The sequence below is a fragment of the Tenebrio molitor genome, chromosome 1, assembly GCF_963966145.1.
Source record: "Tenebrio molitor chromosome 1, icTenMoli1.1, whole genome shotgun sequence".
Classification (NCBI taxonomy): domain Eukaryota; kingdom Metazoa; phylum Arthropoda; class Insecta; order Coleoptera; family Tenebrionidae; genus Tenebrio; species Tenebrio molitor.
Genome location: NC_091046.1, coordinates 32,818,415 through 32,837,002, shown reverse-complemented (window position 1 = coordinate 32,837,002; position 18,588 = coordinate 32,818,415). Strand labels below are relative to the sequence as shown.

Below are 18,588 nucleotides of genomic sequence, written 5' to 3'. Positions count from 1 at the left end.
AAATAAGCCAATATATTATCGGTTGTAATTCCACGAGAGCTCTGAAATGATCGATTTTTAACACGAAAGCTGCCCTAGGTAACGACTGTTACTTTGACAGTATTAATAATAAGAATAATAATAATAATTAATTGGTGGAGGGAAATTATGTCAGTGACACGAGTGGTTACTAGTGGAGTAAAATCGGACTGAAATTATGACTTTTAGTGATTCCAAGGTATAACTAAATGAAACCTATACTATCTTGTGGAGAACATTTTGGGGCATAAGGAATGGTCATCTACAACTTTTTTTAATAGGACCGAACTTTGAAAGCGCCTTTATACGTAGTTGAGGTGTAGTCCGAAAAACTACGTTTTTCGTAACATTTAACGCTGTGTTAATTCAACTATTGAAGCTATAATTATGATTTTCTGTATATTTGTAGTAAACAGTACAGCGCTTGCAATAGTGAATCGGAAATTTCGCAAATATCGATAGTTTTGAAAAAAATAATTAATAAATTTAGATTAATCAAAAATGCGCATCGTAAACTTCATTCTGCTGGGACCTATGTGAAATGTTGAAAATTTCGATACACATGCAGCGAGTCAAATGTAACTAGGATATTGTAAAAGTTTTTAAAAAAAGAATTAAGTCAGTAGCCCGTATACTTTTTGAGAAAATATTTTTTTTATTCGACGAGCGAACGCGCCGGGCGGCTCCTGGCAGGCAGATATAACCCTGCACGCGTATTTAGTCGTCTATCGATGTAGGGATTGTAGCAGTCTAAAAACAATAATTGTAAAATTTTGAGTAGGTAAATTTTTTGTATTTTTGCTAAAATTTACCTACTTTAAATGCTTTCTTCTTCGTCATATTCATCGTCATACAAACAAGAAACATTGTTCTGACATTTTTTGCAAGAACAATCACTCCAGGATCTTAAGCCTTCCTTCATGCACATACATTTATTGTTTAATTGTTTTTTTTTAATTTAAGAAGGATAGATAAGCAATACCATTAAAAAAAAGGAAAAATATTATTTCTCGTCGATTCTCCTGTTCCTATAAAAAATGTTAACAAAATGTCTTCAAAGTAAATCAATATCAAAAAATATTATTTTTATACTAGTTTGAATTGCAGTTCATTTCTCTCTTTTTACTTCCAGTTCTTTTGCAAAATATGCTCATTTTAAGTATGTCAAAAGATTGACCTATGGGTTTTTTAGTGCACATATGTACCACTTGAAAATGAAGTGTTACCAGCCATGCATTTTTTAAAGTTTTAAAATCGGCAAAAAAAAATCAGCATACAATGTCCTTCTGAAAACATTTAAAGAGTTAGGGAAGTTAAACTCGATGACTATAACCGAGGCTGTTAAAATTTCTACTAAATTCGCACTGGCTTTTTAAAAAAATAAAACTGAGACCATTAACATATTAAACCAACTGAGGTATAAACTGACTACAACCTCCAATAAGTCTGCTAAAAAATTGCCACCAACAGATGATGCTTTTGGTCAACATGTGCTAAGGTATTAACATTAAAAAATAATAATAATTATGTACCTACATACCTCACTCAAATTTTAGATGCATTGATCAATTACGTATATCGTTGTGTAGTCATGTATAGTTTGTCCAGCGAGAGATTGGTTGACATAAAATTCATTAAATTCTACGTAGAGCAAGAAGTCGCTAACGCACGTAAAATTTGAAATATATCCTTCAAGCAGTTTATAACATTTTTGTCATGAACTTATGCTCTAATTAATGTATTCTAGTGCGTTTTGTAGTGTTGGGTTAATTTAATACAATTTAAAATCTCCCAATCTAAATAAGGGCATTTTAGAACCTGTTTTAGCTACAATGGATCCCATACCTAATGACATTAGAAAACTGATGAACATTTTTTGGACAGACCAATGATGCCAAAATAATAAATGTATGTGCATGAAGGAAGGCTTAAAATGCTGCAGATTGTTCTTGCAAAAAATGTCACAACAATGTTTCTTGTTTAGGTATATGAGAATGAAGATGACGAAGAAAGCATTTAAAATAGGTAAATTTTAACAAAAATACAAAAAATTTACCTACTCAAAATTTTACAATTATTGTTTTTGGACTGCTACAATCCCTACATCGATAGACGACGACTAAATACGCGTGCCGGGTTATACAGGCTGTCCCCAACAAAAAAAAGACGAGTCCATAGCTTCCTTATTTATCGGAGGATTTTAATTATCTATACACCAAATTAAATGATTGTTAATAGGCTACAAAACGGCTTAATAAATTCACATATAGCTCCAAGGGCTTTAAGACTAAAGTGTCAAAATATTTTTTTTTCAAATGGGATTATAGTCCATTTTTTAATTATAGTCCGATGTATCAATTAAAAAGCAGAACAACTGTCATATTGCTATCTCTTTTCAACATAATGTAAACAAACTATTGAATTCTTGTACGTATTGTATTAAGCGTGTCCCACTATGCATTTCGCTTTAGCATGTGCGATTAGAGCAAGACGCGAATTGTACGTTTATTCCACTAGCGACGTCAAATTTTTAGGTTACGTTTTAACCACGTTATTTGGGATAATTTTGTTTAATTTTGCTTGAAATGTCCTCCGTATGATGCCAACGAAAAGCATGTGGACGGATCCTTTTACAGAATTTGTAAATTGCAAAAACAATATTGGAATTGCGCGGAAACTTGCAAGACTGGAAGTTAACAGGTAAGGGGGTAAACTAATTCATAGAGGTTGTTTTGTGTTCATGGCGTTGCCGAAACAAAATCTAGGAAGAAAGAAAGACAGTCTAAACGTGGTTGTTTAGTGCTGTTTTCAACAATTTTTAATATATCTGACCTATTAGTTCATATGTAAATAGTTATCAAAAGCATTCTGAAGGGAGCGGTTTTTTGAAAGATAAAATTAAAACGGAGGAATGAATTTGCAGAAATACCAAGAAAGCACGAAAGAACACAATATCTGTCTCATGTTGCCTAAATAAATTTTCAAATATTGGTAGAACCATGCACTGCTGTCAAATGTCGAAAACAGACGCAGGTCATGTCGACTTCTTGATTCGGACTAAGCTCATCGGACTATAATAAAAAAATGGACTATACATACTTTTTTTTAGTAATTCTGATAGAGATTTTAATTTTGAAAACAACAATGTATCACAAGTATAACTTCAGATAAAAAAAAATTACACTAACTTTTGAAACAAGTGACGAGCACCAGGTGAAAAGCTATCAAAATGCGTTGCGTTAGAATGTAATAACAATAACCAAATTAAGGTAGCTGGAAAAACAAATGACAAATAATAACATGTGGGATTGCGCAGATATGCCAATGTTTAGCACAAAATGGAATATAGACGATAGTAGCGTTTTTTTACATTTTTTTGGTGAAATTTTTGGTATTTAAGTGTATACTTGTGATACATTGTTGTTTTCAGAATAAAAATATCTATCATAATTACTAAAAAAAATATGTAATCCCATTTAAAAAAAATATTTTGACAGTTTACCCTTGAAGCCCATGGGGCTATAATTGAATTTATTAGGCCATTTTGTAGTCTATTAACAACCATTTAATTTGGTGTACAGATAATTAAAATCTTCCGATAAATAACGGAGTTATGGACTCGTCTTCTTTTTTGGGGACACCTGTATTTGCCTGCCAGGAGCCGCCCGGCGCGTTCGCTCGTCGAATAAAAAAATTATTTTCTCGAAAAGTATACGGGCTACTGACTTAATTCTTTTTTTAAAAAGTTTTACAATTTCCTAGTTACATTTGACTCGCTGCATGTGTATCGAAATTTTCAACATTTCACATAGGTCCCAGCAGAGTGAAGTTTACGATGCGCATTTTTGATTAATCTAAATTTATTAATTATTTTTTCAAAACTATCGATATTTGCGAAATTTCCGATTCACTATTGCAAGCGCTGTACTGTTTACTACAAATATACAGAAAATCATAATTATAGCTTCAATAGTTAAATTAACACAGCGTTAAATGTTACGAGAAACGTAGTTTTTCAGACTACACCTCAACTACGTATAAAGGCCGTTTTCAAAGTTCGGTCCTATTAAAAAATTTTTTATTGTTTTCAACTAAGTTAACTAACGCTTTGAGAGTCATAAGACTACGTATAAATTAAAACAATTGCGTAAAAGTTGAAAATGAAATTTTCTTTCGTGGAATTGTCATGCCGAATACAACTCGATGGTACGAAATTGCGGGAAATTTTTCTGCTCATTTTACTCGTATTTGTTTCTTAGACAATTTCCACTCGTTCGCTACGCTCACTCGTGGTAAATTGTCGTCGAAACAAATACTTGTATAATGAGATCGAAAAAATTTCCGGCAATTTCGTACCCTCCCGTTGTATTACTAATGATAATTTGAGGAAGGAGGAGCTTTTTACAGCGACAATTTTTCGATAATTTTAGGACCATGCTAAATTATCGGTGTAATTCGTTCCTAATTGGATCAATGATTCAAAATACTACAAGCTGATAGGTTGAAATTTTCCGAGTGGAATTGTCACTATAATCCAAAAAATAAAGCCTTACGATTGGTCGAAAACGATGATAAATAAAATAATCATAGTTATTTCTATCAAAATGAATTTATAGCAGGCAAATTTTATAAGTTTTCTCTGAATTTTTTCAATTCTGTGAATAGCATTTTGATACAGCGGACACCATATTATAGTGTTGTATTCCAAATTAGACCGTACAAGGGCATTATATAGCAACACACTACACTACTACACTGATGAACCATGAAGCCTAACATTTTGTTTGAGTTCTTGACAATTTTTTCAATATGCGAGCAAAAAGTAAGTTTACTATCGAGTATTTTTCCTAGGTCACTAATTTGAAACAAACATTCTAAAGCACTATTATGAATATAATAAGATGGAAGGGTAATAATTTTCTTTCTAAAGTAACGAATTACTTTGCACTTGGAGATATTAAGTTCTAGACCATTGGACTCACACCATGAAACCACTCGACCACAAATCATCCTGAATTCGTACACAATCAGATCTAATGTTGTAAAAAGGTTTTAAATCATCAGCGTACAGCAGAAACAAGCTATCTCTAATAACATTCTTTATATCATTAATGAATATCGAAAACAACACAGGGCCCAAATGAGATCCCTGAGGAACTCCAGAAGTCACTCTAATTTCCCTAGATCTATGTGAAATAATGCGCACTTTCTGTTTATGATTTCTTAGATAAGAGTTGATCCAAGACAACAGTGGATCACCAATTCCCACAATGGAAAGTTTGAGACACAATTTAGATCTACCTATCAACTCGATCAAACGCTTTTTTAAATCAGCGTAAATACAATCTACTTCCATATTTTTTTCAAAACAATTGATCACATATTCCGTAAGAACAAATAAATTTTTGTAGTTGATTTACCCTTCAAAAATCCATGTTGTTCATCAATAATAATATTTTTAACAGTATTAGTTATGACGTCGCTAACAATAGAGCCGGCATGAAAACGTATTAGGTACGTCCTATTATGTCTACTTCGATGTTGCCAAATGTAGGAGGCGATGAAGTGCAATGTTTATCTACAATTATTGTGAATATATGGCGGAAGTAACAACGTCCGAAGTTCAAATATACGCAAACGACGGTGGCGCTCGTAGCGAACGGCTGAACTAAAGACGAATATGTTTTGACAAAGTACTAACCATAAGACCTCCATCGAAAAGTTGAGAGGGAGATAGCTGCAACCTACTATAGTGCTGCACTATTTTATTTCATAGGATACGTTATGACCTCCGAAAACGGAGGTGCTAGCGTCATATATGAGGTCACAACGTTTAGTGTTTATATAAAACGGAGGCGCTGAGGTGTAGGTTTTATGTATATATATATATAAATCACTGCTTAAAATTCTCAAAATGGAGTTATGAAATATGTTTTTGACAAACATACGGCGACATCGTGTTTAAATAATATGTAAATTGTGTGCTAAGAAAACATGTGATCTTGATCTGTTTTTAATTGTACTTTCTGTAATCCGGATGTTTAAGAAATTATTTTGTATTCACTTACATCCAAGTGAAATGCAAAAAATATACTTGATTTCAATAAAAAGATGTTAACAACCTGGTACCCTACTTTGTATTAAATCTCTGAAATGAAGCAGTTATGCCGTTAAAAACAAGAACAACACTAGTTTGTGTTAGGTATTTTAATTTGCTTATGACAACTGAAATAGTAAGTTGATGGTTTTCATATGTGGATAGGTATACGGATAATTAATCGTTGAATATAATGAATGTGCTAAAAGCGTGAAATCATCAAAGTAAACAATTAGTTAATTTAAATTTTTGATTGAGTCCTCTCATGATGATGACCTAATAAACAGACTCGTAGAAGACTAATATAATAGCAATGTACTTTTTTTGAACGTTCAGCCTTGAAATTTTTGAGCAAAACAAATATTACCGTCAACAAAAATGACACGGCAATTACATATCTAGATACAATAATTTTTATTATCAACTACAGCACTCGTGTACCTACTTAAATTTAACAGTAAGGAAGGAAATATCCCATCAACTCTTTTATTTGTTTACGTGCTTAACACGTTATTAAAAATGCACGTGTCAAAAGTGAAGGTAATCCACTATCATTTAATTACTTTAAACAATTATTCTGATTTATGAAGAAAACGGTTGTTTTAAATAGCATGGCGTTCAAGTTTATTGGTCATTAAATTGAATCAAGTTATCATTTGTAATTTTTGGAAAGTCATTGTTAAAGAGGTCGTTGAAATAAAATCATCTCAACAGCTTTGTTTACTTGTATAGCCACGTGATTTTTTACAAAAATCATTATAAGCATCACTTACAATATAATCAACGACACTGGACTACAAATAACGTAACCTAAAAAATGAGTACAAATTTTACGTGTGGGTTGCGACAAGTCTACAGAATTGTAAAATACATTAATGCATGTTTGTTGTCGATATTAATTAACACTTGACTCAATTAGTTAAAATTGATTTATTTTTTAGAACAAATATTCTTCTCTTTTTTATGCAAACGAGTCTTCTTCTCGCGCCTGCAATCAGTGTCAGTAGTCTTTAAAAAGAACAGGTCTGGGTCACTGTAAGATTTCACTATAAAACGCACGTTTACCTTCAGCGATTCTCAGTTATAATGGCAATACTAATCGCGCTTCTCTTCATCATTTTCAATGTCTTTGTCGACTGTAAAGTGTACGACAGGTGTGAGTTGGCTCGCGAGTTAAAACATGTTCATAAATTTCCTGACCAACAAATAGCTACTTGGGTATGCATTGCGAAACACGAATCAATCTTCAACACTTCGGCTGTTAACCTTGGTAGTGGAGATCACGGTCTGTTTCAAATTAGCAATTTATTCTGGTGTTCACCTCCTGGAAGCGGGTTCGCTTGTAATGCACCTTGTTCAGCTTTCGAAGATGACGATATAACAGATGATGTTGCTTGTATTAGGCGAATCTTCAAAGAGCATTCAGTTATATCAGGAAACGGGTTTAACGCGTGGGCCGTCTACCCTTTGTATTGTCAACATGATGTCTCTAAGTACGTTGAAGATTGCTTTGATAAGGAAATTAATAACAGTATTAGTCAAGGATCGACAACCACTTTATTACCTGAAGATGAGGATGACGTTTATGAATTTCCTCCATTACCTGCACCTCCGAAGAATACAAAACTGGCGAAAGAAGAATCCGTCTATGACTTCCCATCATTGCCAACCACTCCTCGGTCAAACGGACGATCTAGCGAACGAATCTTATCCTCAGGAAAACCGTCTAAATTGCGTTTACAAAATCAAATTTCAACCGTTCGCAAAGTAGTTACAACTGCTAAGTCGTTCCCAACTTTTCAGTTATTTACAACACCCAAGCCATCATCGCCAATCGTGGTTAGATCATATACGATAGCGAACTCGGTTACTACTGTAAAACCATTTAAATCACCAAAACTCTCTACAACGTATAAGCCATTTAAACCTTATACAGTACTAAAACAAGATGTTCGTCCAAAAGGAAATAAAGTTGTTGCTTTGAAATCGTCGTCAGTTAAAACTAGTTCTGTTCAACCTTACTCCGTTAGGTCAAATGTGTACAGCATTTCTAAACCAAGTGTTTTTCAAAAATCATCTACTCTGAAGCCTTTAACTTTCATATTTGAAAATGTACATTCTGATCACAAACGTGAGCAAACGTTTCACGGTAGTGACAATTCTGAATATTCGTTTTTGTGGAAATCTAACGGTTTTAGATTAGTAAAAAATTAATTATCAATTAAATACGCATGTTTGTGTTATAACTTTAAGGTGCCCCAGTTCTATTGTCTTTTCCTCACTTATTATATGGGGATAAGGAATATTTGTCGACGGTACAAGGACTGAGTCCTAATCCAAAACTCCACGAGACATTCGTCATTTTGGAACCTGTAAGTATACTAATATATTATAATTTCTTGATGGAAAGTGCTAGTAGGTATCTAGTATTGCAATCCTAATTACATATTTTGTACACATCTAGATATTATGTACCTATTTCAAAATAAAATCAAAACGGGTGGTGTGAGGTTTAACTCAAAATTCAATTCAAAAGAACTACATATTTAGTATATTTGAAGTACGAGTACAATTGTCAACATTATATATGTGCACGCCAAATACCTGAATATTTGGCGAGTGCACGTAGTCCATGAGCGAAATTGTCAAGATTTGTATTTGGCGTGCACGAGGGATATACAGAAAGACTTATTGCGCGAAGAAAATTTCGCGTTAAGATAAGCAGTTATTTAAAACTGAATAAAAATCAATAATTTTAGACATCTGGGGCTCCTTTGAAAGTAGCCAAACGAGTTCAGTTCAACATGTTTATTCGAGCGGTTGAAGATATCGTTAGTATTGAAAATGTGTCAAATGCATTGGTTCCCATATTTTGGCTTGAAGAGGTGAGAAATATTTTATTTGTTATTTATTTCTCACGAAATTTTGCTTTGTTGCAGTCTGTGACACTAGATGACCAATATATTGATTTAATAAAAACAACTCTACTCAATAATTTGAGAATTCTAGAAATTATAAAATGGGGTTTAATAGGACTCGGGACTGCAACTGTGGTTATTCCCACAGCTTTAATTATATATAAAAACTAAAATAATCGCATTTATTACTTATTAACTATGTGCACACGTCTGATGTACCTGCAAAATGTAATATGTATTTTCACATGTAAAACTTATTTATTATAAATAGTTCTAATTTAATATAGTAAGATAGTAAACACAAACGTTGATATTTTTAATTTTAATATCTATATTGTAATAGACGGCGAAGTGTTTTTAGTGTTATGTTGTAATATGCATCAAACTGACATACATACTTATTAATTGCTGCTGTTTAATATGACACAAACTGCTTTTAAACAAATGTTTTTCAAAGTTTCAAAACCAAATGCGTAAGTGTTTATTGTCGGCTATTTCAAAACACAAGAACAATGTCCTTTTGATGCAAGATGATTTTATATCTGTTCATAACCTAATAATAATCTTTTAAAATAAATATTTATATTTTAATTCAATACAAATACCTACAAGTTTTTTTATCACCTGTGAAAATGGAACTAATTTTCATGTTTGTTATCTTTTGCAATGTTTAATTATAACCAATTTTATCATCTCTAATGGCGCTTTGTTTAATTGACAATTAAACTTAAAAAACATTATTTTAATTTAATGATGTTCAGTTACTATGTATGATCACAATAATGGAGTGATAATCACACAGCGCACATTAAGTGGTTCGCATTGTTGGCAATAAAATTTGAACACAATAATTCAATTTCTTTATCATTATCACCTTATCCTTTAGTCGAAACTTTTAATTTAGATATGTCCCAATATATCTATGGGTTTACTTTAAGCAACTCCTCGATATTTTCGCATTCGTTAAAACCTGTGATGCTCTTTGAAATGTATTACAAAAACATTGAATGTTTACTACTGCCAAATAAACTTTGTGTTTCCTCAGTCTACTTATCTACGATTAATGCCAACAAACTATGTGGACATTCATGCAATAATAATCAACGAACAAAAGGTTTTCTTCGACATTGGATTTTGATATTGCAAACATAATTTCAATAAGGAACCAATTTAATAACACTGAAAAGGTGAATAAAGAAAATAAAAATGTAATAGTGTCTAACAAACAATTAGAAGAGCCTTCTATTATCCCATTTACAACCAAGCAGTTGTTTGATAAATACAATGTCTTCCCTACAACGACCTGCTGTCTACATATTTATGCATGCAATTAATATGCAATTAATATCATTAACAAATTGGGAATTCTCCTCAATCGAATCGAAAAGGAAGTCATCATTGTTAACATTCTAACGCATCTTGGAATAATAAAACAATATAAATACAAGTTTTTCTATTTTTAGTATCTAGTATAGTAAATGATTTGAAATAACAAATTTATACGAGCAAATTTATAGGTAACGCACAAATATCCTACCATGAAAAATCATAATGTAATTTAGTGTTTTTTGTAATGAAAATGATTCAGTCTAAAGGGGGTTTTACAAAGAAAATTGAATATTCAGTTTTTTATCGCTCTGATCTAAATTTGTGTTATCAAAACAACTCGAAAACTACAATAAACACTTAAGTTTATACAATGTATTTACCAACATATAGATAGTCTTACAAAGGTATAAAAGCCAGCAATCGTTTTTGCAAACATAGTAGTATCTCACTACAGTTTTCACAATGAAATCCATCGTAGCGACAATTTGTCTAATTTCTGCCTTCATCTCGTTGAGTGAGGCTAAAATTTTTGGAAAATGTGAGTTTGCCAACACCATAAGAGGTTTCGGTTTTCCTGAAGGCGAGATTTCCACCTGGGTATGCATTGCCAATTATGAATCTAACTTCAACACCGATGCCACCAATACTGTTACTGGCGATCATGGAATCTTCCAAATAAGTCAAATCTACTGGTGTTCAGTTGGCGACAGTCCAGGAGGTGGTTGCAATAAACGATGTGCCGATTTCCATAATGACGATATCAGCGACGACGCCGTATGTGTAAGAACAATCTTTGATGAACATCAACGCCTTACCGGAAATGGATTCAATGCCTGGACTACTTACACAGCTTACTGCAATGGAGATAACAGTGGCTGGCTTAGTGGCTGTTAGATTTAAATATTCCTTGTAAAAGCTTATGTTTTAACAAAAGAATACAGCATAATTCACATTATTTTCATTATTATTTTTAATTTTAATTAGGGAAGTTGATTCAGTTAGTATGGCAGGGGTGGCTTCTTTGTCTCTTGCTGCGATCGATATTCATGAATTAAATCGTCATGTCCAACAAGAACAATAGCATCTTAAAATTATGTATTACGAGTATACAAGGTGATTCACGTAGGCCGTTCCTTAGAAATTTTCTGATTTCCAAAAATTGTATTAATATGAAAATTAGTCGCCGACTATAATGGACTGCTCCAAGTTCAAATAAAATAAACTACTCAAAACGAATAAGGAGACACTTGTGCAGATGCCTTTATTTTGTGCAATATTTTAGAAAACAAATTATAATTTTAGCACCAATATAAAGATACTCAAGAGTCACTCGCTGCAAAGGTAGCCACTCTTTTCGCTTATTTTTGTTATCAAATAAACAAAAAAACAACAAAACGCCGTAACATTAAATTCAACACAAAACGTTATTCTATACTTTTGAGCGGTAATTTTATGGTGAAAACATAACTATGGATGTGCTGGGCAGAAGGAGACAACCAAGGGTATATCTTAATAAAATTCAGATAGCTAGAGCAGTAACATTAATTGAAGAAGGTCATTCAAGAAGACGTGTTGCTCAAATGATGAATGTGAGTCATTCTGCAATATCTAGAGCATGGATTAGACATTTGGCTTATGGTATTGTACAACGATGTCCTTACTCACAACGACAAAGGAGGCGCGTTCAAATTTGATTAGGAGTATGCCCCGTCGTTGTGCTGAATTAATCCGGGTCAGAGGAGGTCATACCAGTTATTAATTTTTTTCTTTTTAACAATTAAATTTTTTTTATTATCAAACAATTTGTACTTTTGAATGTTTTAATTTAATTTTTTTCTTAAAAACTAATTCAAACCATTTGCAATGTTTATTACTTAAAAAGTAATTCTTTCTAAAACAAATAAAAACAATTTTTTCAATAAGCATGTTATATACAAGTGTCTCCTTATTCGTTTTGAGTAGTTTATTTTTAAATTAGTGACACTTTCGGAAATACCGGAAATCGACGCCATCTTTGTTTTTTTAAATGGAAAGGCACCATTTTGATTTCAAATTTCGGTTCCACGTTAAATTTTGAGTTTAGAACGTCCTTTTGTCAAGACTAATCTAACATCGTTTTTGACCTCTGTCATCTTTTTCCTAAACAAGAGGAGTTGCAGGGCTTTTGGAAATAAATAATTGATTTTTTTTATTCAACCCTAAAGGTTTGGCCGATCTTTTGCGTTACTAGTGACATTTTTTTTATGTTTCATACTCCTGCTGCAATTTTTCAAAATTGATAATCAAAAAATGTCGAAAACTTCATTTTTTTAAATACAGCGTGATCAACAATGACTGAGTCTGTTGGCAATGAAACAATTGAAAATACTGGTGATTTTTGTCTAGTAATTGGCACTGACTACGCACTGACCGGATTTTTTAACTTGAGATGACATTAAAAACATTCTTGGTTATGCAGGTTATGTTTATACTATTACAAAAATTAACCTTCGTTGGTAAATTTTAAATTTGCCAAATTTCATTGTTACCAACAGACTCAGTCATTCTTGATCACTTCTAACTACCATATAAAGTAACGCTTAAGGTATAAGATTATATGGCCCTTTAAAAGTATTTGGCCGGAGATAAACGTTCCTTTTGTCGCAATTGCAGTAGGCGGTCAGCCCAACCATAAATCATGCTTCAAGCAATTCTGTGTTGTGAATTCCAGAGCCGGTCTCAAAACAAATGCGTACCCACGAAATTATATTTATTTATTAAATATACAATACTATTACAAATCATCTTTACTGTTTTTAAGACACAAAGTGCTAAAGGGAATTTCGTTTCAATAACAAAATTTACAATAAACATCAAAATCATGTTCTTTCACAAATTTTTAATCCCTGCCCTGAACGAAGGAAAAGGGATGCAGCTGCACGACCCCAGACAACCATCTTCGCCAGTATTGGTTTCCATTATTGGGATAATTTTAGTGCTGCCATATAATCTTATACCTTAAGTGTTACTTTACCATATACATAACTACTATATGTAAATGTAAAATTTAATTTTTTTGTTCGACACTGTCAGAATTTGAGAATTTTCTCCTATGTGAACGGATTTTGATAAATGTCACAACTTGTCAAAACGAAACGTCAAGCTAATTTTAAAGGTTTTAAGCGATTTGGAACCTTTAAGGGGCTCGTCGAACAAAAAAACGTTGTATTCAACTCGTTCGTGTGTAAATTGGGCCTTTCTTGGCACTCGTGGGCCTTTAAAACGCTCGTTTCACTCGCGTTTTAAAATGGCCCACTCGTACCAAAAAAGGCCCAATTTATATGCCGTTCACGATTATTTTAAACACGCAGGAGGCCGCGATATTTTTTTGTTAGATTGGCGTCAGGTCCTATCATATGACGTTTCGTTTTTAAATATTCGCATTGTTGTCAATTCCGTCATTAATTTGGTTAATAAGAATTTACCCAAGACTGCCCTACAAATATGTATGTTTCATTTCAATTACAATTTTACGATTATTGTTCCTAATGCGTTCGATTATTTAAAAAATGTAACAACTTGGGAGCAGTGTTCGGTTGAATTATAACCTAAAATAGATTTATTAAGACAAATCACAATATTGCCAACTAAAATGTCAGATTTTCATAGATAGTCCGAATTTGAAATAATCGTTTGCCTACAGCTACAGAGTATGTTAAATGTTTATTAGCGTGCGGAAATCACACTTGTCGCACGCACGCACGCACGTTTAAATAAAACAGGCAAATCGATGCCAGAGCCATCTCTCGATTTTTTGTTCAATTAATAATTGAAAAAAAAAAAACGCTTTAATAAGGTGTCTGCCACAGACAATTAAACTATAGTAAAACTGTCAAGTGGGATTACATTTTCGGGGACGCGCTCAAGTGGCGCTGCCCGAACGTTAGGCCAAACTAATGTATAACAAGTTGCATATCTGACTTTCTGTATACCTAGTTGCCTATTTTTTTTCAATTTGATTTAAATTGATACTTATTTAAAAAAAAAAAATAGAAACGACTAAATAAGTATTAAACATTTTAATACAAATTCTAACATATACAACAAATTAGTAGTTCATTAAACGAGTTTGTGTGTAAATTGGGATTTTTTGGGCATGAATGGGCTAGTTTTAGGCGAGTGAAACTGAATTGAAGGGTAGATCTAGTTCAATAATTTGATCTTGCGTTAACTTCTAAAATTTCTGGAGATAATTTTAGAATCGTGCAAAAGATTTTTTAATTTTGAAATTGTTTTTCGCTGATATCGGTCCATATAATAAATGTTTCTACCTTTTGAAGTACGACTACTAACTTTCTTGCATTCAAGTACTTGCAACACACTAGAAGATTTTGTTGGGTGTCTATTTTGGACCTTGGGCATAACAGGAAGGATTAGATTCTCTACAGTGGGATTTTCAGTAATCGTAGACTTTTCAATTTTTTCAGCTGGTCTAACATTATTTATTGAAGTTCAAAAAGAAAAAGATAACTTACCAAATAAAAAGATAACGAAAAATTATCTCAAGATACTGGTTTGGAGTAATTTATTTTGTAGAACAATTTATAAAATTTATTGACTAAACCTTGACAGAAATTAGAAAATTCAAAATTACTGATGACATATTAATTAATATTCAAATCAACCTTCTTTTTAAACAGCGCTAGTGTTGTCAGTGTCTCCCATGTTTTATACGGGTTTTGAAAGTCTCAATTCTGTTTTTGCTCTGTGGTGTCTGCTATGAGATTTTTTTTGAATTATCGTAATAAAAAATTTAATTTTCGTAATAAAAAATAGTATGTGCAATTCGTGCGGGTGTCTATTGCCCGCTACAACTTCTCGCATTTATTGCACAATATACTAATTCAAAAAATAGAAATTACGCCAAAACGGCTGGAAATAGGCATACACAATGTTAATAAAAGTGGCCTTAAAATTAAATTCTACATTCATATCTAGTGTTGGAAATGGTAGTTGACACTTAAAAAAATTAAGTTTTCGACAAGCTTTGATTATCAACTTTGAAAAATTGCAGTAGGCATATGAATATGAAATATAAAAAATGTCACTTATAGTAAAGCAAAAGATCGGCCAAACCTTTAGGGTTGAATAAAAAATAATCAATTACATATCTATTTCCAATGGATCAGGAGTTATACATTTTTTTAATGAAGCCCTGCAACCCCGCTTTTTTGCAAAGAAGATGACATAGGTCAAAAACGATTTCCGTTAAGTGTTGACAAAAGGATATTCTAAACTCAAAATTTAATGTAGAATCGAAATTTGAAATCAAAATGGGGTCTTTCTATTTAAAAAAACAAAGATGGCGTCGATTTCCGGTATTTCAGGAAGTGTCGCCATTTTAAAAATATTTTATTTGAACTTAGAACAGTCCATTATAGTCGGCTACCAATTTTTATATTCATTCAATCTTGGGAATTCAGAAAGTTTCTAACGAAAGGGCTACGTGTATCAGCCTCTATACCTACATACTATTGGGAGCAAAAAAAGTGGGATAAATATCAACATCATTGCCTTGACTTTTAATGTGAAATGACCATAGACATTTGATGTCCCACTTTTTATGCTTCCAATAGTACATAATTATGGAACCAAAAAGTGATTAAACATCCTTAATTTACGAGTACATGTTACCACACAGTCGATGGAACACTTTTTACAGTTGTTTTGTTTATACGTTTTAGTAAATGGACACTATATTCCTTCAGTGTTTTCGTTATTTATTACCAAACAAAAGTCAGTAGATTTTTTTTCTCTTCTTTGTAAGAAATACAATGAATTGGAATTACTTTTAAAACCAAAAATTGTAGCTATTGATTTTGAAATAACTATGTAACGCCGTTTCAATAAGTTGGCCGGAAGTGCGTTTGATGGGTTGCCGCTTTCATTTGGGACAACCCTGGTTTAGGGCAATACAAAAATTTGGTTTAATTACAAAATATAAAGATCCCGAAGATGAAACCAGAAAGTGGATGCGTTATTTGTTTGGACTACCATATTTAGATCCTGAGGAAGTTTATGACTGTTTCGCATTGGATTTCGGGGCATTACAACCCACAGATAATTTTCGTGAAGTTGAATTGAATTGATCAGAGACCGTCGTCATTCGAAAATCTGATTGGCTAGCGAACGGATCCCGGAATTTGGGCCGATTTCGCGCCGAAGTCCGGCTTTTCGCGTTCGGGACAAACAAAGTGTGTGAAGTGTGCAGACATTTAGCAACACTTCGACCACGATGACCACGATACCCCCGATACCCAGCCCACCCTCCAGGATGTCCTGAGCCAGATGAGTGCCCAGATCGCGGCACTCACGCAGGAAGTCCAGGAACTCCGCGGCGTGAAGCAGGAGGTCCACGAGCTCCACTGTCTCGCCGACGCCCGCCTCATGCTGCTCAAGGAGAGTCATGAGGACCGGACGTGGCGACCATGTCAGCGATCGATCCCCCAAGTCGTCCCCGTTCAGTCCCAAGCCCCCGTCCCCGAGGGACCATGAGATGGAGGAGCCTTTCCAGAAAGTGAAAGGTAAGCAGCGTCGGAAGCGCCGTCCCTCTGTTGCGTCCCTAGAGGACCAGGTTGTTGAATCTGGTCCCAGCCAGGAGTCTCCATCAGCTCCCAAAAAAGTTTAAAAGGCCCCAGGCCCCTCAGGTCAACCCCAATCGGTCTGCGCCCGCCAAACAAGTAGCGCAAGACAAACCGCCGGCGGAGAAGAAAATCCCGCCAATAATCATCCGCGACGCAGCAAAATGGGCGTCCGTTTTGAGCGCCATAACGACACGCCAAATCAAATTCTCGAAAGCGAAGACGTGCATCGACGGCACCCACCTCAACACCGTCACCGTCGATGATTTCCGCGCTTTGACTCACCTACTCGAGGAGAGGAAAGTGCCGTATCACTCGTTCGTTCTCCCCGAGCAAAAAACAATCAGAGCCGTCTTGCGGACGGTTCCATGCGAAATCACGTTCGACGACCTGGAGGAACAGGGCCTGGCACCGATCAAGGTGACCTTCAAGTCGAAAAAACCTCTGCCCCTGGTCCTCGTCGAGATCCCCAAGGACAAAGGGTTCGATTTTTGAACTCAAAGCCGTGTGTCACCTGGCAATCACGGTCGAGCGGCCCCACAAAAAGTGGACCCCAAGTCAATGCCACCGCTGTCAACGGGTTCACCATTCTCAGCGGCACGCAATCCCGATGTGCGTGAAAGTTACACAACAAAGTTGTCCAAAAAGACGAAAGACAATGCGGCAAAATGCGCGAATTGCGGCGGTGCTCACACCGCGAGCTACCCAGATTCCCCAGGGGTTATCAATCCAAAAAATCACCAGGTCCAGCGGCACCCAAACCGCAACAAAAACCCGCCACGGCCCCCGCGAAACAATTCGACACCCCCGCAGCCCCCGCCAGGCCCTCAGCCACAGAAATCGCCCCGCGACCAACAACAACCCGAGAAAAAGCTTCGCGGACGCAGCGTTGTCCAAAAAGAGCGCGCCCCTAGCCCCCCGGAAGACAACCCCCAGGCAACCCCCCGCGATCGGCAAAGCCCTGACGGAAATTTTGAACGCGATTCGAACGTCGAACACGAAGGAGGAAATCCTCGGTAACGTGCTCGCCATCATCCCCAAAATTCTTCTCGACTCTTAATGACAGTACAACAGTCAAGTGTTAGGTCGCTACAGATCGCATTCTACAATGCACGCGGTCTGGGAAGCTCCCGCAACAAGCTGGAAGTCTTCGCAGACGACCACGATCTCGACGCGTTTTTGGTCAGCGAGACCAACTTACAACCCGGAATTCCTGACCCCAACATTCGGGGCTTCGAACTTTATCGTAACGACCCCGCTTGTGGTCCTGGAGGAGGAACAGCCATTTACGTACGCCGTAAAATCCAACACCATCAGATCGCGCTTCCGGTTCTCCAGAACATGGAAACCACCCCCGTGACAATCGAGACCGCGAAAGGTACATTACTTCGGGAAAACGACATCACCGAAGTTTTAGATTTCGGCACCTCCGTCATGGCCTGGGGCGATTTCAACGCCAAGCACGAGGCTGGGGCAGTCGAAGAGCAAACCGCAACGGCCGAATTTTAATCGAACTCGCGGACAACATCGACATCCTTTGAGGCTCCTCTGGAGGCAACATATTACGACGCTCGCGAGTTTCACGCCGACACGCTTGACAACGCGC

The 18,588-nt window shown here is 35.2% G+C and overlaps 3 protein-coding genes across 5 annotated transcripts in view; all 3 read left to right on the top strand.

Moving 5' to 3' along the window:
• LOC138137164 (sensory neuron membrane protein 2-like) overlaps positions 1-10,077 on the top strand; it is a 37,881-nt gene extending 27,804 nt beyond the window's left edge. For 2 of the 3 annotated variants that reach the window (XM_069056483.1, XM_069056473.1), the window contains exons 7-8: positions 8,369-8,487; positions 8,875-10,077. In XM_069056483.1, the coding sequence (XP_068912584.1) occupies positions 8,369-8,487; positions 8,875-9,204 (449 nt within the window). In that variant the 3' untranslated portion in view covers positions 9,205-10,077. The remainder of the gene's footprint in view (positions 1-8,368; positions 8,488-8,874) is intronic. The other variant, XM_069056475.1, reaches the window with a different exon arrangement.
• Positions 7,187-8,375, top strand: LOC138137192 (uncharacterized). Its single transcript, XM_069056508.1, has one exon. The coding sequence runs from the start codon at positions 7,202-7,204 to the stop codon at positions 8,327-8,329; it is 1,128 nt and encodes a 375-aa protein (XP_068912609.1). The 5' UTR covers positions 7,187-7,201; the 3' UTR covers positions 8,330-8,375.
• Positions 10,078-10,824: 747 nt separating the features above from the next.
• LOC138125965 (lysozyme c-1-like) lies at positions 10,825-11,256 on the top strand. Its single transcript, XM_069041600.1, has one exon. It carries the CDS (start codon positions 10,825-10,827, stop codon positions 11,254-11,256), a length of 432 nt encoding a protein of 143 aa, XP_068897701.1.
• Positions 11,257-18,588: the final 7,332 nt, after the last annotated feature.

What these genes read in the sequence shown, in the direction of transcription:
- LOC138137192 (XM_069056508.1), top strand. Translation starts at nt 7,202, where the DNA reads ATGGCAATACTAATCGCGCTTCTCTTCATCATTTTCAATGTCTTTGTC.
- LOC138125965 (XM_069041600.1), top strand. Translation starts at nt 10,825, where the DNA reads ATGAAATCCATCGTAGCGACAATTTGTCTAATTTCTGCCTTCATCTCG.